This window comes from Drosophila santomea, chromosome 3L (assembly GCF_016746245.2).
Source record: "Drosophila santomea strain STO CAGO 1482 chromosome 3L, Prin_Dsan_1.1, whole genome shotgun sequence".
Taxonomy (NCBI): domain Eukaryota; kingdom Metazoa; phylum Arthropoda; class Insecta; order Diptera; family Drosophilidae; genus Drosophila; species Drosophila santomea.
Genome location: NC_053018.2, coordinates 6,079,969 through 6,103,688, shown reverse-complemented (window position 1 = coordinate 6,103,688; position 23,720 = coordinate 6,079,969). Strand labels below are relative to the sequence as shown.

The window sequence follows — 23,720 nt, the reverse complement described above, 5'->3', positions numbered from 1 at the left end:
CTGGGGTGCACTATGTAAAACTGACAGATGAGTCCGCTCCCTGCATCCCAATTCAGACTGAAAAAAATACAAAGAAAACATATAGAAAAATGGGCACTAGTGCTGCATGAAAATCTCCGATATATCAAATGTGAGTGTGTTCGTTCGGCTGGTAGACCAAAAATGTTAAGCTGTAACTTGCGGCAAAAAACTGTTTACTGCACAAAAAATCCACACGAAATGAACTTTGAAAAGTTCAAATCTAACTAGAGCTCTGGAGCAAGTGGAAGTTGTGATTTGTAATGATTTTTTTTGCTGATGAGCTCTGACAACTTTGAATAGTTTGGGGACTGAATGGCGGTCACATATTTGCAGTTAAATTGATGGATAGCTCGATGTGAGTTCGCTGAAAATGTGAATTATAGATGGAATAAGATTCAAAGGGGCGATAAATCCTTTTTTATACGAATAAACCGTTTTAGATTGAGTTGACTGTCAACTTTTTATAGTTCACCTAATAAAGCGTAATACCAGCTAAGGTCTAGAGATTTCAGAGTTACATTCAGAGATTGACATTTAATTAAACCGTTTGCCACAACTTAATTCAAGTCAAACTCATTAACGGCTCCTTACTTTCCCAGCTGAAGGTATACATGTGGGAAAACTCCTACAGAGGAAAGGAAAATTCTTTAGCACAGTTTTCACACAGCCCGCACAAAATGTAAGCCAAAAGAACTTCAACCAAAAGATTTCTATCAGACCGACCAAACATCCTGCCGCAGACCCCGGCTCTTCACTCCATTCAGAGCTGGGAAAAGCTAACCAAAGTGTTGCACTTACTGCATTTAAATGAAATTAAACATATTTCCTGCAGCGACAAAGCCAGAATTAATTTGTTGAATGCATTCGCAAAAGGGGGCGCCAGGGGCGCAGCAAAAGGGGGCTTCGCGTATTTTGTAAGATGAAAGTTTTGCGCTTGGAGCTTATCTTAAGTGTGCTCCACGCTTTTGCACTCAACTATTTTTGCAATGTGGATGAGAGGCTGGCTGTAGGCAAAACTTTGCCGACAAATGTGGTTTCCGGTGCTGTCTCACTTCCACCCTATCTCTATCTCTATCTCTGCTCTACATATATATAATGTAATATATATATATATGTCTGTTTGTATATATGGCTGTAAGTGGCGTCTGAATCTTCGTCTCGCCGTGGCATAATTTTCGCGCTTTTGTGCGCACAATTTAAATGACTTTTGAAAAGTTTCTCGAGTGTCGCAAAGCAGGCATTTCAGATAAGAGTGCAAGGTGTCTCCGCCCCAAAGAATCTCCACCCTTCAAAAGCCCTGTAATTATGATAATGTTAGTGTGCCCAAGTGGTTACCCCACAGATGTGTGGAGAACTTTCTGGTTGCAGAAGAAATATTGCGTATACGCAGTGGGGTTGCGACCGAAACGTTTTCCCTTGCACAGTGGGGGCGAGCTAAATTGTTTCCACTTTGAATTAACTTTTTAAAATCTGTTTTAAACCGTTGTAGTAAAAGGTTTTAAGTTTTCTTTTTTTTAGGTACTTGAAACTGCTACTTTAAAACTTACCTGATTTCACACTTAATCATTATTCCATCATAAACTTATCATGTACACATAAACTATAAAGCCATTTACTGCAAATTAGTCCTCTTTCCATTTCTGCTCATCCTGCCCACTTTTAATGGGTTACTTTGCGGTAAGCTAGGGGTTGTGGAAGTGCGTGTCTAGGCTAATTGCTGAACGTCAACGCTCAAGTTGCTCAAATCTATGCAAATAACATTAAGTTATGAAACATTTTTCTTGTGCGCTCCCAGAAAGTGTTTAGCATATTTTGTTTGAAATTTGTTTGCGTGACTCAAACAATTAGTAGACGCACAACGAGGTTTTGGCGGTCTGCCGGCTTCTCACTGAGAGAAAAAAGCGGTAAGTAAACCAATGACAACAAGAACTAAATCGCAGAAATTTCAAAAAACTTTTCCCGTGTACACGTATGTGTGTAATCTGTAAATAAACGCTCCCATTAACGTTGTTTTTATACCCGTTACTCGTAGAGTAAAAGGGTATACTAGATTCGTTGAAAAGTATGTAACAGGCAGAAGGAAGCGTTTCCGACCATATAAAGTATATATATTCTTGATCAGGATCAGTAGCCGAGTCGATCTGGCCATGTCCGTCTGTCCGTCCGTCTGTCTGTCCGTCTGTCCGTCTGTCCGTCTGTCCGTCTGTCCGTATGAACGTCGAGATCTCAGGAACTACAAAAGCTAGAAAGTTGAGATTAAGTATACAGACTCCAGGGACATAGACGCAGCGCAAGTTTGTCGATTCAGGTTGCCACGCCCACTCTAACGCCCACAAACCGCCCAAAACTGCCACGCCCACATTTTTGAAAAATGTTTTAATATTTTTTAATTTTTGTATTGGTCTTGTAAATTTCTATCTATTTGCTAAAAAACTTTTGGCCACGCCCACTCTAACGCCCACAAACCGCCCAAAGCTGCCACGCCCATACTTTTGAAAAATGTTTTGATATTTTTTCATTTTTGTATTAGTCTTGTAAATTTCTATCTATTTGCCAAAAAACTTTTGGCCACGCCCACTCTAACGCCCACAAACCGCCAAAAACTGTCCTTCGCACTTACACTAGCTGAGTAACGGGTATCAGATAGTCGGGGAACTCGACTATAGCGTTCTCTCTTGTTTTTTGTTGGTGACGAGGATTGCTAAATCCAACCGCCAAATGTCAAACTCCTAAGAGGAGGAAATTTGCATAAATGCCAAACCAAAACCAGAGTGAACAACATTGGGCATTTTCCGATGTAATTGAGAGCTAGAATTAAATGCAAATGGTTTAATGAAACAACGGTTATTTATGTTCATTTAGTTTGTTGGTTTTTGTCGGTTCGCTTTTTTTTGTATCAATCAACCTAAAGTTTTATTGTTTAATTATTATCGCATAATTAAGTAACTGCTTACAATGTAGTTTTATCAATCTTAATCGTAGATTTCATTAATTTACCTTCATTTTGCCTTTTTTTTTTTTTGAGATTGTTTTATTTATACATAAGTTAGGCATTAATATTTCAGCTCAAATATGGACAAATAAGAACAAAATATCATTTAAATAGTATTTTTAGTTTTGCCAACTCCTTTAAAGCAACTTTTATTTATTAAAACGAATTGAGCTTTCAATACAGAAACTAACAGAAAAAGAAACATATATTAAAAAAACTAATTTCTGAAATTATAACTTTTATTAATGTTTTATAAGTATTTTACAAATTGCCAACCTGTTCATAGGAAAACACATCCGTTGTTGTTTATTTCGCACACAAAGCTATAAACATTTTACATATATTTCATTTGATGATCAGCTAATTTTTTAAATACAGGCAACAGACAATTCAATTACTTTGTATAGGCTATATAGTTTTTATATATAGGTTTTTAATTTATTACGTTACTTTCCAAATCAAGTACGTTTAACCTTACGAACTTTACACAAATCTGTTTTGGCTTTGTTAATTATCTGCCAGACTTTTTGACTAGTATATTTTGTGTTATTTACTGGCTGATTCAATTGTAAATTTTTAAAGTGAGTGTTTGATGTCTTAATTATTATATCTCATATTTACACGCAACTAAAGGGTTCACAATGTATTTACAGCTATATTTGGTTATTGGTATGACCTCAATTAAAAGGATCTATTTACAAACATAACAGAAACTTTAATTAGCGCAATTTACTAATTAAAAATAAAATGTGTGGTTGAATATGGCAAACATTTGACGAGCAATTTAATAAAGCCCCAAGTAAACAAAGCAAACTGCGTAGAAATTAGTCTAGTATTGTTGGCAATTTAAATAAATAATAAATGCACGGTAACTGTTACATATGCGATAACTGCAAAAATACGACTGCCTAAAGAATGTCAAATATCCTTGGCCTGTTGGCCTTTCATCTGCTTTTATAATGCTTAATTAGCTGCATTGTTGAAGTTAACTGCATTGGCGACCTTATTTTCCAGTTCCCGTCTCAGGGAAAAATTAAATAAAACGCATTTATTTTGTTATTGTCGAAGCGTCGACGCATTCAGCAGGACACAATGTTGATTATCAATATTTTCAACGCTGAATGCGCTTTTCTCCTTTTGGCATTAACAATGTTAATAAACGAAAGGGTAAGGCGAATGTGAATGCGGATGGAGAAAGCAGAAAGGCAATTTCACATGCGGTTTTCCATCGTTCATTATGTTTATGTCAATGCAAACTTTATGCAACACAAGTTGAATTATTAAAACCGTGCAACGGCGACGTTGGGGCATAAATACTGTAAATTGGCAGGCCTTTAACCTGCAACCCTCCGCATGTTTATACATATACATGGACGTACATACATGAACCTACATGCAAATGCGCCATATATCTTCTGGCCTTAATGTCATTTTTCTTTGCCTCGTCGATGGCGCGTATGTCTGTCTCTGGATTGGCCATGGATCCTGAATCCTGGTTCCTGGTTCCTGGATCCTGGATCCTTCTCACTCACTCCTCAGTCGATCCCGGGCATGAGTTATGGCCAATAAATTGGACATGTTAACTGTGTGTCATTGTGCGGGGCCGAAGGGACCGCAGGCCACGCAATTTTATGCTGAAATTAATTGCAAGTATTTCGCACGGAGAGGCAACGCCAGTGGCGGAGGACGCCAGTGGCAGACAGTGAAAGGACACACATGGCAACGGGTCGTATGAGTAATAATATAATTAGCATGCACATTTATTAAAAAGTGATGGAAGTGCACAAAAGCCGACGACGACGACTACGGCGATGACGATGACGAGGCGGTTTCCGAAAGCCCAGGAAACGGAATCAAGGTATTGCCAATTATTATTGCAAATTTTTTGTCGTCCCACTGGCAGCAGGAACGCTGTTAAAATGAATGACATTTTCAAGGCGTTTAAAAGTCGCTTGGCAACCAAGCAACCAAATTGGCCCGACCTGACATCCCGATGACTTTTGCCTTCATTAAATAAATTGGAATTCTTTGCTGCAGTTGGGAAAAGGGGTGAAAACTTTGTCACGGATTGAACGAATAAATACGATTGCTTACATTTTAAATTGGACTACAAAAAGGGGTTTAAAAAGTTAAAAGAACTATAAAAAAGTATAAAGTTTTAAAAAATGTAGATATGATTTTAGGATATGTATAATATGAAAGAAATTTGTACAATTGTAATCTTGATATTTGGTAGTTAAGCTTCAGTGTTTTAGTTTAGGAATTAGCGAAAATAAAACTGTTACAACTCAAATACAAATGGTAAACGTTTTTCGCTCTATAAAAGCTTTGCTTTGGGCGCTCTTAAAAAAAAAACATTTAAATGGTCGTTTTTGTGTTAAGCAATCCATCTTGAGTCTCTTTTAACTCTAATATATGTGTATTGTACAATTTGATTTTCGTACGATTTTCATATGATCAGTAATTTATCTTTATCTTCGAATTTCATAAGTTCTATACATACAATGAGCACTTTATTGTTCTTCAAAATACTTCTTCTTTTTCTTTAGGTTTTCAATTTTATGTTAATAATTTTACAAATTCCTATAGCTGTGAAGTGAGCCAAGTTTGAAGCAGTTTTGTTTGTTAATTATTATTATTGGATTTTTGATATACTTTCAGCTATGAAATATGATGATGTACCTAAACTATTCCCCCCGTTTTTTTCTACCCCCTTTGGCTGCATTTTCGAAATGCTTATTGATTAGCTCAAACGACTTATTGATTTCAAAGCAGGATCAGATAGATTCCAGAGCCGAACAGCAATGCTCTATGTAGCAGCAGGCCAGCTAAGAAAAATATTATGGCGATTGTATGATTGTCATAGCCAAAGGACTTTCCAGGACTTACCCACTGACGAGGAGGCGTACTCATTCGGTGGTCGTTCTGTGTAGAACGTGCTCTTGCCTATCGCCAAGGATCCTTTGGAGCCCATTGATGATAGACTATTTCCCGCCACACCTCCTGGCAATGCCGAGGTCTGCATCGAGGTGGAAGACGAGGCCGCCGAGGAACTGCCTCCCGAGGATGAGGAGGAGGCCGAGCCAGGATACAAATCGTTCTTCATGGCATATCCCACATCCGTTTGCAGGGATTTCGTTGTGTCGTTGCGTGATGAGGGTATGATATTGTCTGCAGATTACAAGCGGAATTATACATTTTAATAGGCAAGTAGACAGTAGTCACTCGCAATGTGTTTCATAATACATCAGAAAATATAGTTCATTTCCTCCATTCAGTTGAATGTTAAAGTATCACCTGTTCTTCAGCATATTAAAATGTAAGCTAGCTTGAACTCTGATTACAAAGAAACTACCTGGTGTCACACAAAATTAGTCTTCCAAAAAGTGTAAGTTGTTGGAAATCGACAAGAAGTTCACGTTGTTGTCGTTTACTGTTTGCTCACTTGTGGGTCACTATTGGCTAGTAAAAGTTGTGGTCTCTTAAACAAAACTTAACCCCATGCCTGACAGGGTTTTCAAGTTAAATTGCGTGGAAATCTTGGCTGCGATACAAAAAATTTATATCGTCGCACAATGGAGCGAGCCCACACACAACCAACACATACATATGTGACTGCACGCACACACCCACACTCACACCCACACACACAAACAATGACATCCTTTGTTGGCTGACTCCTGGATTAGGTTCCGTTGCATTGCTCGCGCGCTGCTTTGCCAGTCACTTTAAATAAAATATGCTTGGTCTTTTGCTCTGCTCTCCAGTTCTCCAGCTCTTCCAGCTCACGGGCTCAAAGTCTGCGGCAGTGTTTCAAATGTGTTTCCAACCTAATGCCCCCGAAAATCCTCCTCCGCCCCAGCATAATCCTCGGCATATTGCTTTGCCCAGAGCCAAAGGACGTGGACCTGGACATGGGACAGGCAATGGTAGTAGGAGTGGGAGTGGGAGTGGAAACGGAAAAAGGACACGGCCACGAGACTTGAAAGTGTGTGTACTTTTCTGCTCGACTTGAATTTCAACAGGAGCTACTGAAGGACACACGGAAAAAAGTTGCCTACAGAAAGAAAACAATTTTTGTCTTACTATTTAAAAAATATTTTAACAATTGGATATTAAGGGAAACAGCCTATTTTAAAATAAATACATATATTTTTTTGAAAATAATAATATTCACATTTTTGAGCTACAAATGTAAAAACATTTTCTTCTATTGTAAGTGGAGGTGGGGAAAGGCGAAAAACCCCGACGCTGAAATAGTCAAAAGTGCTTTAGTTTATCTCTTGATGGGCGTGTGCCACACCCCCAATTCCCACCCACAGCCCAACCCCATCAACCCCTTCGCGCCACCCTGTTTGTGGATCTGTCTGGCTTAGCTGCTACTTTCGCAGTTTTGTTTGTGGCTCGCCGTATCCTGTATCCTGTATCCTTCCCTTTGTGTGTGAGTGTGAGTGTGTGGTGTGACTTTCACGCTCAACGCTGAATGTGTTGAGCGCAAATACGAGGCATTCTACACCTGGAATGGTGGGACACCTACCACACCCCACTTTCCTCCCGCCTCCCGATTTTCCAAACACTTTTCCGACTGATACTATACTTACTCTCCCTGGACTCGACGGTGGTGTGGGTGACCTGCTTGGATGGTGTGGATGGCAATGGTATTTCTGCAAATGGAATTGAATAGCATTGCATAATTAATAATTAGTAGGGCATTCAAGCAGCAGTAGCTAGCAGGCGGCCAACGGAAAATATATACTAATAAACAAAATGGTTTTTCATTACATTATGCCAGCGAAATTAATGTCGGTTGCTTTGCATTGGTTTAGTATGTCAAGTGTGCGGTTTCTTTAGCACTAAGGTCAAAAGCACAAAGTGTGCGTAAATTAAAGAAATTCAGCTTTTAGTTAAAAGCTTAAGGGGTTTCAGCCATAAACCTAATTAGGCTTCAAGGCCAGGAAAAATCTTAGAAATTAGTGGAGAATGCACTTTAAACAGTTGCCAATTTCTCAAATTAAGGAATAGAAATGTAAATATCTGAAATCTTGCTACCAGCATTAATTGTTATTAAATTTAAACGATTTGCAATAAATCCCACAGCAAAGAATAACAACGAAAGCCAAGATAACCTTCGGGATAGAACAACTTTGGCATTTGCCATCTGCAGGAGCTGAACAGCAACTTGTAAACAGGAGAAAAGCCGAGAAAACAGGTAAAGTGCATAAAAAATAAATAAATAAATGCAGCCAGCGCACACGTACGTATATATTATATGTACTATATGTTCATGGGCGACTCCTCGGGCTAGCAAATGATACAAAGTCAAACAATTCCGAAATTCACCTTTATTTTCCGTTTACGTTTATGGTGAATGTGTCTCCGTGTGGCCACGGGGCATGAGGATGCCTGGTTGGGAGTGGAGAACATGGGGCAGATGGAGCCAGACAGCACCCACTATGAAGCAGTCACCAGCTACTAGCTACTAGCTACTAGCCACCACTCGTTTAGTTTTACGCTCCGGAGGACAACGTATAGTGCACATATAGGGTTGAATCGTGTGGATTCAGGGTCTATAGGTAAAAGCTTTTGGCAAAATTGTGCCACAAAGGGCGAACGATATTGCATTGCTTGGGGTGTGTGTGTGTGTGTGTGTATATTTGCCGTAACTAGTGCACTTTAGTTACCAACACACATGCACTTACCGTAAACACGTATGGAGCCTTCCGTTTCCCCCAACGAGTTCTTCGAGATGCATCGATAGTTGCCAAAGTCACCATATTGTAGGTTTCTTATCGTCAGCTTCATGTGGGCACTGCAAGAAGGATACGTAAAGCTTAAGGATAACAGCTTATCTATCCGAATTTTCTAAAGGGGGGCTAAAGCATTTGACCCCCAAAATCGGCAAGTGGAAATGGATGATAAATATTTAAGAACACAATTTTCGATGTTGTGTGTACTTTGTTTTTGAATTCCTTAATCGGATTCTGTATAAAAGTGACTTACCGATAGGAGTTCTCCGTGTAGTCGGTTTTATACTTTTTGCTCGGCAACACCATCACCGAATTGTACACCCAATAGATAATGGCTCTGCAGGGAGGGAACAAAAAAAAACATTTCAAATCGAATGTAAACGAAAATCTGCTCACATGCACACGAATGGAAGGAGACTAATCAAATTCTCAAATGAAAGTAAATATTTTAACAAAATCAAAGGCAAATCGAATGAACAAAATTCAACAGAGACACACATGGACCAGCTGAAACATCAACAGATTCACACATCCCTCTGCAATCAGGTGCAATGTAAAATTTGCTAAGTCCCAATAAAATTATGTGAAAGTAACTAAAAATTCGATAAAAATGGCAATTTACGAGGGTAGAAGTTTGGTGAAAATGCATTAATTTAATCAGTTTAAGAAAATCACTTTAAATGGCGTATCTTAAAAACAAACTTATTAAATCTTTTGAAAGGCTTTCACACAAAAGCTTATACCATCAAACAAAATCTGTTGAGTAGACTAGGTGCAATAGAAAATCCAAAATAAACCTGGCACTAAGCTAAAATGTGTGTTACATGAATATGAACAGAAATATATATACTCATATATAGTAAAAGGAAAACTAAGAGCAAAACGAAAGGAATCCGAGGAGACTCACTTGGGATGCGCCTCCGTGTGGCAATCGATGGTTACATCTGTGCCGGATGGGGCGCCAACAAGTTGATTCGGCACCCAAATCATTGGTGAAACTGTGGATAGAGAGGGGTATAAGAGAGGGAAACGGAAAAGCAGGTTGATATGGTACGTTAGCAAATGTAAATGGCACCTGGGGGAAAACTCAGGTGGTACGAAGGCTGTGGAAAGTGCCGCTGCAAAGCACGCATAAGCGGCGGAATTACGCCTGTTCAACGTTTTCTGTCTACTTTTATTTTTTTTGTTATGCGCCAGCTTAAAATGAAAGTGCAATGACAAAGCTGGAAACTTGGACGAGAAATACAATATGGCTAAGACAACACGTCAGTGAAATGAGGGCACTAGAAAAATAAATTAAGTTTTGCAGAAAGTACGTGCTGCGGATGGAGAGATGCCAGGACCAAAAGAAAATGTATTTCCGTATTGGATATAATTGTGCAGCATTTACCCCTTTTTTATAAATCTATTTTTTGTTAACTATCAATATTTCACTTTTATGATATGCATACTTAATTACAAATATCTCAATGCTATCTTTCAAAAGTTGTTTAATTTCTGTAGTAATTGTAAACTATCTTCTTGGCTTACTCTAATGGCAGATTTGTTATCATGTGAGTTTCATAACCGCTTTTAACCCGATTACATAATCCTTTTCAATTTATTAGGTTTCCGTTTTATTGAAGAAGACTTATAGCGACTGTCAAGGGACTGACGATTTTACGTCGTTTTACCCGGGAGAAGAAAGAAAGTGAAAAAATTTAATCAATTTAATTTATTAACATGGGTTTTTTCATTAGAAAACAAGAGAGAACGCTATAGTCGAGTTCCCCGACTATCTGATACCCGTTACTCAGCGAGTGGAAGTGCAAAGGAGAGTCTTCAACACGGACAGTTTTTGGCGGTTTGTGGGCGTTAGAGTGGGCGCGGCAGAAAGTTTTTTGGCAAATCGATAGAAATTTACAAGACTAATACAAAAATGAAAAAATATCAAAACATTTTGCAAAAGTGTGGGCGTGGCAGCTTTGGGCGGTTTGTGGGCGTTAGAGTGGGCGTGGCAAAAAGTTTTTTTGCAAATCGATAGAAACTTACAAGACAAATAAAAAAATGAAAAAATATTAAAACATTTTTCAAAAGTGTGGGCGTGGCAGTTTTGGGCGGTTTGTGGGCGTTAGAGTGGGCGTGGCAACCTGAATCGACAAACTTGCGCTGCTTCTATGTCTCTGGAGTCTATATGTTTAATCTCAACTTTCTAGCTTTTGTAGTTCCTGAGATCTCGACGTTCATACGGACGGACAGACGGACAGACGGACAGACGGACAGACGGACAGACGGACGGACAGACGGACATGGCCAGATCGACTCGGCTATTGATCCTGATCAAGAATATATATACTTTATATGGTCGGAAACGCTTCCTTCTGCCTGTTACATACTTTTCAACGAATCTAGTATACCCTTTTACTCTACGAGTAACGGGTATAAAAAGCAGAAAAAATTAGAAATATGGCGAAAACGGCGATTGAAAATATCTGATTTTTTACAAAAAATGTTTTTTTCGATTTTTTGATAAAAAATAATCTGTTTTTTTTCGATAGCATTGAAAATAGTTGTCCAAAAGTGGAATGCCATACCTCGTTGAATTCGTGACAAAATTCCCTATTGATAAATGTTCATACATTGAAATGCTAATTTTTTGCCATTTTTCGCAAATTTTGATGATGGTACCCATTATAGAAAATGCCAAAATTTGTCAAATTTTTTTTTTTGGAAAATCGAAAAAGTTTGGATAGACATAGTTAGCTATGTTTATTAGCAGCACAAAACAGTATTTATGTTAGCTGCTCGGCCATTTTTGGCCAAGTTATGGCGAAAATGGCGATTAATTATATCAGATTTTTTACAACAAATTTTTTTTTCGATTTTTTGATACAAAATAATCCGTTTTTTTTTGATAGCAGTGAAAATAGTTATCCAAAAGTGGAATGCCTTACCTCGTTGAATTCGTAACGAAATTCCCTATCGATCCATGTTCATACATTATAATGCTAATTTTAGGCAATTTTTCGCAAATTTTGATGATGGTACGAAAATGCAAATATTTGTCAAATTTTTTTTTTCGAAAATCAAAATTGTTGGGTTAGACATAGTTAGCTATGTTTATTAGCAGCACAAAACAGTCTTCATTTTAGCTGTGCGCCCATTTTTGACCAAGTTATGGTAAAAACGCCTATTGAAAATATGTACATATGTATTTTTTAAGTTAGCCTCAAAGAAACATTCAAACATGAAACCGAAGACCCTCCTTTTTAAGCTCCCAATGCTCCTGACAATGCCTACACCTGCAATATGAGGATTTCTGCTCGTTTTCAAGTGCCCCGCCCCCTTGGCCCAGCCACGCACAAAACCGTTCATAATGAAATAGAGAGAAAAATACACACGCACACACGCTACACACACTACCACACATGGCGAAATAGAAAAACGCCGTCAAAGTCATACGTGCAACGCCGCCAAGTGACTTTATTGCAGGTACGTGACGTGAATTATTGTCAAGGGGGGGTGGCGATTGGTGGTCCAGGGGCGTAGTCAGGGGGGCGCAGTTAGAGGGGAAAGGGGTCCGTGGCTGGCTGAAACTCGTTAGGATTAACAAGCGTTTACTGGCGCACGGCGTGCAATGGCAAACTAGCTTTTACGCCCAGCTACAGGACACCAAGTCTACCGTTCAAAGGATATAAGAAATTTATATAAGAAAAATCCGAAATCATGTTGGAAAATTTTTCATAACTTTTTCAACCTTTCTTCAGATTGTCTTGAGTTTTGAAGTCGCTGGGGAAAACAAAGCTTTACCAAAGTGTTAGCAAAGTCCAACCAAATGCACTTTATGTTATAATGTTTCTAATATTTTCAGAAATATTTCGCTCAGTGTATTCTATACATGTATCCTCTGTTATATATCAGCTGCATTAGATGGCGCCAGCTTAGCCGCGTTTGTCACTCATTGCCGGCGCAACGAGCGTGCAGTTAAATTGATGAGCAGCAGGTACAACCAGGAGGCAGGCGATGCACAGCTCCATGAAGGAATATGGCACGAAAACCAGATACCCAGGATGGTTGTATGTTTGGCTGGCAGGATGCCTGGATGGATGCCAGTTAGCCGGGATGTTCAAATAGATAGGTAGCTAGATGGATGGATAGCCTGGTTGGATGAATGGCCTACTCGCGTTCCGGTAAGTGCGCGCGCGTGTTTCAACAAAACTGACACAGGCAGCCAACTATGGGTCTAATATAATATGTACCCTTCCGAAGGATTTCCCCCCCCCCCCCCCCCCCCCCACGTTCGGTGCCGCTTTCATTCCTCATTTAGTCGAGCACTCACGACCCAGGAACCCACGCCCACCGGTAATCGAATACTCACACTCCACGTCCAGAATGATCCGCTTGGACACCGATGGCGGTACTCCATTGGTGGCGATGCACAAATAGGCGCCCATTTCATTGCGACTCACTTTGGTTAGCGGCAGGACATCGGCGTCGTACACGAGAACTGTTGTTTTCGATGGGCGGTTTTTGGGGCGGCAATTGAATATCCGGTACATGGAAATAAACGTGTTAAAAGCATTGTGAATTTCGAATTGAATTGGTTAGGGTTATTCAGGAGCTGGCATAAGCTCTTGATTGCATTTCTGGTGCGTTGCTTTTAAGCTATGATGCTTTGTTCCGAAACATATTTTTAGATACCTATATTGAGCTTGAAAACATTTTCATATTTTTTTCGCACGACACATACCTTTTTTCTTCTTTTCGACGGTAATTTCCTCGCCATCCTCGCGTCTCCAAATGATTTTTGGGGCTGGGAAACCATCAGCTCGGCACGTCATGTTGATATTTTGATTTTCACGCACCGCCACCGACGACGGCGTGCTCTCAATGTCCAAAATATTTGGGGGCACTGCGAATCCACACTTGTTAATTAAATCCGGTTAAGAGTGAATGTGGGCATACTCACCGACCACCTGTAGGTAGCCCACCTGGCTAATCATGGGGTTGGTGTTGACCTGGCACATGTAGTAGCCGCGATCGTCCTGATGAGCCTGATTCACGTGCAGCAGCCACGTGTTGTCCGTGTAGGTGATACTGTATCTCGGTATCCGCGATATCACATGCCGGTGGATGGTCAGTATCATTTGCCTGTCTATGTGAATCCAGGCCACCTGCAAAGTGTGCATTACTTTTCAAACTAGATTCGCATTATTTGTTCAATTTTTCCGTTAGTGTCGCAAGACCTCAAGGCGTTCTTTAAAGACCTAGCCGTCCATACTCCAAGTTGGATTCGCTGCTAAGCACATGTGGAGAGCTCAGTGGCAGTGCCATTATAAATGAACGTCATGTTGTGACGCAGGACCTCAGGATAAAGCCAGCTTGACAGCTGTTTCCGCATTTTTAATACACTTTTTTGCTCCTTCTGTTCGCACTTTCTTTGGACTTTACTCTGCCTTTGCAGCAGAAGACATGTTACACAGAGAAATACAATTTTTCCAAGCCAATGAAAGCCGATATAATAACCATACTTCGAAAAAAAAGGGGTAAAAATCCCCAGGATTTTCAAATTTTCAATGGTTCTTCTAAACGCTTTAATTTTGAAGATTTAATTCGTATTTTGTTTTCCAAAAAAAACTTAAACTTTTAACCACTATTTTTACTCAGTGTTAGGGACGAACTCTTTCTGGTGAAAGGACTTTCCCAGCCTTGAGTTAGCAGCAAACTTTTCAAATTTGCCCCCAGCACCAGTACTGACAGCAATGAGTTTCCCGCTTTACTCTCCTCCACCATTTTCCTCATGTCCAGGCCGATGTTGACAAAAGTCCAATAAGGGGCAAGGAGCATGGAGCAAGGACTCGTGTCCTAGCTAGGCCCTGGTGGTCCTGGCGACAGTGTTTTATATGAAGTTGATATGGCGAGTAAATATTTGTGATTTGTTATGAGCTCGCGCTGTGTGCCAGCAGCTGAGGGAGATAAATGATAAGTGATTTTCTAGCCATTTTCTTTGGTCGAGAGAGCATCCGAGGTCCTTCGTTCTGGCCAGAGTATATCCATAGCTTATTGTGGATTAGATGCATATACATACGTATATACATGTAGCTCCGACTAGAGCTCATAAATTGTGTCCTCGGGCAAACAAAAGTTCGACTTGCTAATGACAGCAGAAAGTCATCGATACCGGGCATAGAATTTTCATTGTATTTCCTTGAAATATTTTGATAGGTGCGTTTTTATCTTCAGCTGCCAATTGATTGGCAGAAAAGTCTATCATTCCGCCTGCCTGTTATTTGGTCAGTCAATCGCCTGGGTCCTTGTGCAATTTGTGAAATTGATTTTTGACAGTGTCCGTCTCGGTTGCAAACCCCTTCATCAACTGGCCGAGGCTCAAACATGGAGCTCAGTTTACGCACGATTTATGACAGTTTCCCCAGGGTTTTCCCTACCCGAAATTTTCACTTTCTACCCGTTTCTCACCTTATAGCCACCCAAATGCTCCACAACGCAGGGCAGATTGGCATCTCGACCCACAGCAACGGTGACGTTTGGTATCGGCTGCGCAAAACGTGGCTCATCCATCATGACTGCAAGTGAAAAGTGGCGGTGAAAGTGGGTTAGTTAATGAGAGAAAGCGTCAACTGAGTAACCTAATTCTACGGCTGGTCGAGGAAATTGAGCTTTGGCTGCAAACAAAGCCGAGTTGAGCTGATTTACGGCTTTAATGATGCTCAAATTACAACTGCTGAAGATTTCTGGGAAATGATTGAAGACTTAAGAAAACTCGTATCGCGTAAAATTTCCGAAGCTTGATAGGATTAAATTATAAGTCATTTCAATGAAGTTGAAACCAGGCAATACCAAGGATCCTTGTTACAAAACTAAACAAAATAATAAAGCAAATAATTCCTTGGTATATTTTTGCAACAAATGCGGTATAAGTTTTCACTGAAGTCTCAAGAACAACTTTTTTGGCAAAAAATAGTTTGTGAAAAATCCTTAAGTACGTATGAATAATTTGTGGGCGAACGACCTACTCGAAGCCCCATTTCTCGCCATGGAAACCATAACGAAGTCATTAAAGCCCAGCGGAATGTGCCGGGTAATAAAAATAAAGAAGTGCAAATGTTGATGGAGGAGCAATAGCAGCTGTTGCCGGAAATCCCTGACCCACAGGCCAAATATAATCAACAGCGGCTACAGTGGCAACGGCAACGGCAACCGCAGCGTCATTATGAAATAATTAAACAAAGCAATTTTTTATCTGGCGGGGGGTGTGGGTGGTGTTGGGGTATGGAAGTGGTATGATGGGGCGGTGGGGCAGCAGTGGCAGCACGTAGCTGCTGCCTGTTGAGGCTGCCTGATGCCACTTTTGTCTCCGTTTTCCTTTTCTATGCATTCAGCTTGTGTTCGTGCCGCTGTCTTTGCCGCGGAAGTGCTGCACAAAAAGCGAAAATAGTATAAATTCTACAGCACTCTGAACAACGACTTTGGGATACCTGATAAAAGTTTAGTACCTCCTACTCTTTTTATACTGTTTAATAAAAGCTTTTTTTTAAATTATTTGAGTAGCAGAAACATGCACCTACATTAAAAATGTTACCATTACTAATCATCAATAATATTTACGCAGTTTATTACAAATTTGTTAAGTTTAAAATCATGAACTAAAAAAAATCAATAGATATCATAAAATATTATTTCTTTACTTTTAAGGCCTATCTCATTTAAGCCGTACAAGTGCTAATCAATTTAATTTCGCAAGATAAGAAACTATTTGTTGAGTTATCAAAAAATTAAAATATATATTTTTTTTTTTAATGAAATATAAACCCCCAAATTGATCCTCCTAAAACCATTTGAAACAATCCTCTGTCGAACTGCAATATGCTCATGTTTACTACCAGTGTCGGATATAATAACATAGTCTACCTCCTGACCAAGTTGATGGGGCCGTGTTGCCGTGTTATCTGCGTCATGCAGTCGAGACACAGCGTCCCGTACCCCAAACTTCCTGCCACGCCCCTTTTGGCCGCTAGGCACCAGCATTGCACCTGTATCACGGTTCACGGCTTTCACCTGCGTTTGGGTTGTAGTGTTAGGCTCTCTGCGAGGACCAGCGCGTTGCCAACGTTTTGAGGTCTCATTTTCTTAATTAAATTATGGCCCGATCTGACAGTTTCAACATGGAAAACAACACGAACTCGGTGGCGGAAATGCGAACGTATGGAAGTGCCTATTTAAGAAGTATTTAAAAGAGAGAGTGCCCAAGGCAATGCTTTCGTATAGAAAAACTATATTTATATTATTGTTATTTGTGTTAAAGAGCCCACAATGCTACGTATGATTTTTGATTCCCAAAAGGAATTAAATAAATATGAAATAATAATAAAAAATCGTTAAATGCATTTGCATAAAAATATCATTATGTAATTATTCAAATTTGTTGAGCTTAAAAGCCTATAAATCCATGTTGAATATGATGAAACGCATTAACACAAACTAATCCCAGAATTACCGAGCTTAAATTTGCTAATTTATTTGCAAAGTGCATTAAATAAGTTTAGCGTTTCTCATCAGGCTTTAATCAAACTCTAATATAAATCAATAAATTATCAAATATATAGGTGTGCTTACCGTGCGTCACCAGATTTGTCATGTAGATGAGAAACATAATCCGTCTATTTGTGAAGCGACTGGGAAATATATTCAATGCAATCAGCAGCAATTTAATTACCGTTAGAATAAACATTTTGTTATATTCGTTGTTGCGTTATTGTTTTTTTTATTGATTCTTTTCTCTTCTGCGTTTAATTTTATCTATGTCTGGTGCTATAAAACATTTGTTGAATTATTTACACTATGGTTGGTTATTTTTGCACAGCATTTTTATTTGCGCTCCGTACTATTTTGGGCTTTTATTTTGGTTTCGTTAAAATATTTATTTGATTTGCGTAATTTAATTTGCACACACAAGTGAACACTTTGCCAATTCAAATTTCATTTAGCGTAAAGCTTTAAAAATCGCTTAATTCACTTGACGCGTCGAATGGCATTTGCCCATGGTTTTCTGTTCTTGTTTTTGTGTTTCCGCGGCTGTTGTTTTTCCTGTAAATGAAACAATGAAAATGAAATAATAAAAATGCAGCCCACACACACGGAGAAAGTGGAGAAAGGGCCGGAGAAATGGGCGCAGAGGAGCGGCGATTCGTGGGGATTATGGCATTTATTATTATTATGCCAGTCGTCCTGCTATTCGGCATTTCACTCCCATTTTTACTGTGTTGTTGCACAGGCTTTTCAATGTTGTATGTGGACAACAAGTTTTCCCAGCCGAAATATTGTATGAAATGATCGAAGTGAGGAATACCCTTTAGCTTATTTTATCATATTTGATGCAGAGAGGAAAGAGAAAGGAACACCAAAGTGGGAGTTTTTGTTTTAGGAGTTTGATAAACAAAACGTTTAAACTAAGTATTTCAACATTTAATAAAAATGGTGTTGATGATGCTTATCATTTAGTTAAAAAAATATTCCAAGCTCTACAGACCTAATATTTGATATTTATATCTTTAATTACCTATTCATGTATATTTACTATTTATATCTTTAATTAACTATTCGTATGTTGTTTTCACAGAATAAAAATGTTGTGTGCCTGGAAATCCTTTTGAGTGATTCCCAGGAATTGTAGCATATTTCGAACAGCAATCATGATACCCATTTTAGTGGTCGGGGAACAATGGGCGTACGCAATGCAGCTTGCTTTTCATTACCGGGAAATGGGAAATCCCCCAGCAATGAACGGGGTTATGACTGGTTGGCTGTTTGGCCGTTGGTTATATTCGGCGCTCGGCTTTCGGTTTGCCAAGTTCATTTGGCCACCTCCCGCCTTCGCCCTCTGCCAATGCAACATTTATTATTAATAGCACTTTATTCCGGTCAGTCGAGGTTCATGCGCGAATGTGCCACGTTTGAATGCGTTCCATTGATGTTACTATTTTATGGCCCCAAAAATACGTATGTACGTTGTGCTGCGATGGATGGCCGGCAGTAACGGCTGTGTCATTGCAACAGTTACTTTTACGGTCAACGTCATGGTGACCGCTGATTTCTGGCGTAACCGGTGCTACCAGGACTATATGACGACATATCCATTGCACTTCAATTGCCTTTGTTGCGTTTTTACACTTCTTCATTGGAGGAAAATTCCATTGGGCAACGATGTATACACTTTAGCATTAAATTCGCAGGTATGTTTTTGCTAAGAATGCTTTTGAAAAATAGAAAAATTCAGTGATACATTTATTTTAGCATTTTATAAGTATTCTCCAGCTAAATTTAAATCTTAGAATCCTATGCTTAAGATGTGATCACTTCTAATATGTATTTTCTTCATATGTTGTTTAACAAGTTTTAATTTGAATTGATACATTATCCGCCTAACATGTTTTAAATTCTAGGGTAACTTTCAAAGGATATGCCCTGAACCTATCAAAGTTTGTGCCTTGTTTTTCCATCGAAACGCGTTTCAACTGACTGGTTAGACTGACGACTCTGCTGCACTCTTCTGACTTGGCCCGAACAATTTCGCGAAATGAAATATGAATGAACATTCCATATCAGCTTCCTGCATTGCCAGACTCATCCTGACTTCCTGCCCCCATCCTTGCCAATCCTCTCCAACGACCGAGATGCAGTTGATCCACTTACTCAACTCAACTGAGTTGGCGCTTCAATATATAAATATTTGATGGTGCCAAAAATAAAAAATCTGTTTCTGCTGCGATATTTCGTAGTTTTTCATTCGTTGTCTGACAAAAGATTTAAATATTAATGTACATGCATTTATTAATTTCGATTTTTTCCTACACATATATATATTGTGAAACTATTCAGAAATAGTTACAGCAATGCGTGCTTTTTTTTTGCATTTGGTTAAATTATTCGAAACTTTTGGATTGGAATTATGGAATTTTAATCAAATGAATTCCGTTTTTTTTGTACTCCCTTATTTACAAATATGTTGATGTAATTAAGAAGGGCCAGAACGTCAAATGTGATATTCAATTAAAAGTTATTTTTAGAGGCCTCATAACGACTACCACTGCTGACAAAATAAAAAAGAAATGAGAAAATAATTACAGAATTAATTTCAATTATTATTATTATAATTACACATTTGCTCTTACTTCCAGTTTAATTAAATAACAAAAATAACCCGACAGTCGTAAAAATCAATTTAAATGACACAGAAATCGCTGCCAGATCATTTACATATTGTCACCAGCAAAGGACACAAAAGCCAAAATCATACGCCCTGTGCGTTTAAGGGGGCGTATCCTTTTTGCCTTCATATGTATTTGTGTGTGTGTGATTCAGACGAAATGGACGTTATGCTTTGGTTTTTGACATTTTATTGCGGACAACATTGTTTAGCTGGTCCGTGCCCCCTTCGCCTGCGCTTGAAGTAATTAGGTTGAAATTACAAATTATGGGGTCCATGTAGCAGATTATAAGGACAGCGTTTGGAAAGCGGCTAAAAGGGAAATGACCATGACTGGTTCACTGGGGGAAAATTACGACAGAAAATCATTTTGGGGCGGGGGTGAAACAAATGTTTCAAATTTTTTGCCCCCCCATTTCCGGTCCTTTTTCAAACGGACAACAAACAGCAACAGCGGCAACAGCAGCACCAGCAGCCAAACCGAAGAGAGCTCGTTAAAAAGCACTTAGGGGCAAAAATCAGGGACGGAGGCAGTTGGGTAATTATGATGCAATCAGTATGCCAGAAGTCCACTTTTAGGCCAAAGCGCAATCACAACTTAACAAGCTCGACATGTATATATTGTAGCTAACCCACGTTTCCGCTCGCGCAACTCGAACAAAGCCTTTTATTCGCAAAAATTCCACAGCCTGTGACAAGTGAAACCTTCCGTTCGCCAAAGAGAACAGCATACTAGCTGAAAGCGAGAAAACCCAAACGAAAAACTCAAAGCGAGCCAAGACAAACCATAAAAGACAGCCTCAACTGCACACTCAAGTTGAAATACAATGTAAATTATGCTCGAAGGTAGCAGAAGAAATGCCATTCATGGCTGTCATCTCCTTTCGTCCATCTCTTTCTCCGCGCAACTGCTGTCTTTTTTTTCCCCACTCAGGCTGTCTCTTTCTGCGACAGGAGAATTGTCGGCCAGGCAGCTGAGCAATTCCTGCAGATCTGACAGCCAGCGCAAATGGAATTGTTAGCAGGCGCCTGAATGTGGATACACTACACAGCCAAATTGGCAAAATAACGAATTTTAAAATAAAATAAAAATATGACAATATTCTAATCCCTTTTTTAGATTTTTGACAATATTTTTTGTTTTAATTGTACACACTTTTCGGCAAGTTCTAGTCAAAAACATATGTTTTAATAGTTTTTGCAAGTGCATGCTTTAAAATGTCATAATGCGCAGCTGGAAAATGCATTGAAATTCGTTTTCGTTTCGCTGCCATGAATACTTCACACCCGCCCACGACATTTGCTACCAAGAAATCGGTGCCTTTATTTCCTTTATAATACCACAAACAAACTAAGCAAAAACAAAAGAAATGCACAGAAAAACGATTTGATAATTTTACATTCATTGTGTGCAGCCTGGGAGTGCTAATTAGTAAATGTTCTTGTTTTCCGCTATTATCCTTTGTGTGTGCTAAGGGAAAACTAGCAATCTAGTGGGGAGAGTCCTGAGCAGTTAATGAGCTTGAGGCGAAAACGTGGATGCGAACATTTTCCTGTGGTCCATTTGGGTAACTAACGTAAATAGCTTATGGTTAGTTTTCGCGAATTTTCAGATAACTTTTTTGGTTGAACATATTTTGGCTCATTAAAAATAGTTCATGTTGTGGAATTCGATGGAACCCGTGTTACTTTATAATTTAATGCATTTCTTGTAAATGCGATTTATTTTGTATTATTATTATTTTTTATTAGTTTGACTTAACTTTATTTTTGGATGCCTCAGATTTCTACATATTCATAGACTGTTTTAAAATATTTATCTGCAGTATTAACTTGCAGTTCTCTTCGACGCACCTTTTAAATCATTTAATTTAAGGACTTTAATGTATTCAAGCATTTAACAGGCAAATTCACCAGCTCTTTACCCGCTTTTATCCGTTTTCTTTTATAGCTCTCCAAGTGAACCCAATTAGAGTTCATTTCTTGGCAAATTGCTTCGTCTGGCAGCGATTACATTTCAGATTTCCGACCTGTCAATCTCTGGAGCAAGGCGAGCTCTTTGAGATGCAAAAAACAATTGATTTATTAATGCACTCGATGGAAATAACATGGCGCTCCTTGTTATCCGCACCGCACTTTTCCACAGCCCAGTGAACTGAACCATAAAGATGATGATGTTTGAATAACGAGGCAAATAATGGAAATAGGCGAACCAAAAATGAAGGAGGACTATAAAAATGCTGGGATAACCAGGAGCCGAATGCCGTGAGACTTGAGTTTGCTCTTAGTTTGCCGGCTTGAGGAGTAATTCCTTTACAAGCTGAAGGATATTAAAAACAAGAGAGAAAGGACTAGTGCAGCAGCAGGACTTGTGCTGGAAGCAGCAGGGAGAGTGTTGCATAAACTTAACATAAATAATGGAAGCAATATTTCAGCTGCAGGAGCCATGGGGCACAGGATCCAGATCCTGCAGGAGCAAAAGCAGAATATAGAACAGAACAGAACACAGTATCCAGAACCCAGAACCCAGAGCCCAAGTAGCAACAAATGAAGTTTGGATGACTTGCAGCGCCGGCTGATTGCCGTGAAATTTATGTGGCACAGGGCTGAGTGAGCAACCGTCTCTCGTCTTGAGCTTCAGCTTCAGCTGTATTTTTAATGAATTTTCCCCCGAATGCAAATTGCTGAAAAAAAGGTAATGGAAAGGAAAACTCCGCGTTCTCATTCGCTATTTTCCCGGCTCCAGTTGCATACAGGTAAAGCGAAATTTTAACGATCCAACCGCAAAATTTATTGTCGCCTGCTGTTGCGGCACGAATTATTTTTATAGCCAACCGCACTCACACAACATTTATTTTAATTTGTCACACACGTTCGTGGTTAATTGAATTTAAATTACTTTACTTTTTATATTTAGTATAAGCACTGTTTTGAGATCAAGTAATTTGCAATTAACTCTTATTTTAATTGTGATTTAAAGATGATTTATTTGTTGTGTTGTTTTAAGTAGTCTCCCCTTCAATGGAAACTCGCGGGCTGACTTCTACTTCCGGCGCAGGTTCGAGTCAAACTGAATTCAAATCGTAGCGCTCAATGGTTCGCTTCATTGGCAATACCAGGAGAAAAGGATTCGTGTTGCCGAAAACCGAAGTTCCCCATTCGTATGCACTCGCTTTGCACTTCGTTTATGAGTATGACCAAAGTTTCGTCAAGTTTCGAAAATGTTTTGAGCGCAGGCGTTGATATTTTTCGAACGAAACACGTGCTGGGCTTTTGCTGAGCAAGAAATTCAAGGAGAAAACGGAAGCCAAATCAAAACAACATTTTGCGCCCTTTTTTTATATCAGTATTATCCCTCAAACTTTTTGCTCTTTGGGACAAAAATGTGGGTGAAAAGAGCGAAAGAAGTACAGCGGCAGTAACAACAACTCGCAGGCAACGCATAAATCTCATTGGCCAAGAATGTGTAAGCCAAAATTAAATCCAACGAGCAAGCCGGCAAATGCTGTTCCCTCGTTTGGTTTACGCAGCGGTTTTAGGCCTCCTTAAGGGTTGGCTTGAACTTGGATGGGTATTTATGTGGGGATTGGGTTCGCTTTTAGCCGGCAAAGGTAAACAAAGGTAAAGCGAGTGATTTGAAAGGAATAAAATTTTTAGAAAAAAACTTTAAAGTCAAAAGCTATGTCGCTATGACTAAATTTTCTAGTAAAACAGTTGGTTTATAAAAAATTAAAATTATTTCACTTATTTTACCTTA

At 39.2% G+C, this 23,720-nt stretch overlaps 1 protein-coding gene across 3 annotated transcripts; it reads right to left on the bottom strand.

Annotated features, from left to right (window-relative positions):
- Nucleotides 1-5,629: 5,629 nt before the first annotated feature.
- Nucleotides 5,630-23,034, bottom strand: LOC120449712 (lachesin). Of its 3 annotated transcripts, XM_039632328.2 has the most exons (12): nucleotides 22,868-23,034; nucleotides 17,374-17,844; nucleotides 15,217-15,323; nucleotides 13,709-13,913; nucleotides 13,490-13,651; nucleotides 13,118-13,246; nucleotides 9,668-9,758; nucleotides 9,014-9,097; nucleotides 8,713-8,822; nucleotides 7,615-7,677; nucleotides 5,903-6,184; nucleotides 5,630-5,841 (listed from the first exon to the last, which is right to left on the bottom strand). In XM_039632328.2, the coding sequence occupies exons 2-12, from the start codon at nucleotides 17,486-17,488 to the stop codon at nucleotides 5,780-5,782; spliced, it is 1,410 nt and encodes a 469-aa protein (XP_039488262.1). In that variant the 5' UTR covers nucleotides 17,489-17,844; nucleotides 22,868-23,034; the 3' UTR covers nucleotides 5,630-5,779. The 3 variants fall into 3 exon arrangements, with proteins under 3 accessions (XP_039488262.1, XP_039488264.1, XP_039488265.1); XM_039632330.1 differs by lacking the exons at nucleotides 13,118-13,246; nucleotides 13,490-13,651; nucleotides 13,709-13,913; ... (1 more) ...; nucleotides 17,374-17,844; nucleotides 22,868-23,034 and adding an exon at nucleotides 10,151-10,169; XM_039632331.1 differs by lacking the exons at nucleotides 9,668-9,758; nucleotides 13,118-13,246; nucleotides 13,490-13,651; ... (2 more) ...; nucleotides 17,374-17,844; nucleotides 22,868-23,034 and adding an exon at nucleotides 11,694-11,727.
- Between the last annotated feature and the right edge of the window lie 686 nt (nucleotides 23,035-23,720).

Coding starts and splice junctions, on each gene's coding strand:
- LOC120449712 (XM_039632328.2), bottom strand. CDS start 17,488: ATGTTTATTCTAACGGTAATTAAATTGCTGCTGATTGCATTGAATATA. Junction 13,247..13,489: donor CGTCGAAAAGAAGAAAAAAG/GTATGTGTCGTG, acceptor CGAAAACAACAG/TTCTCGTGTACGACGCCGAT. Junction 8,823..9,013: donor TACACGGAGAACTCCTATCG/GTAAGTCACTTT, acceptor TCCTTCTTGCAG/TGCCCACATGAAGCTGACGA.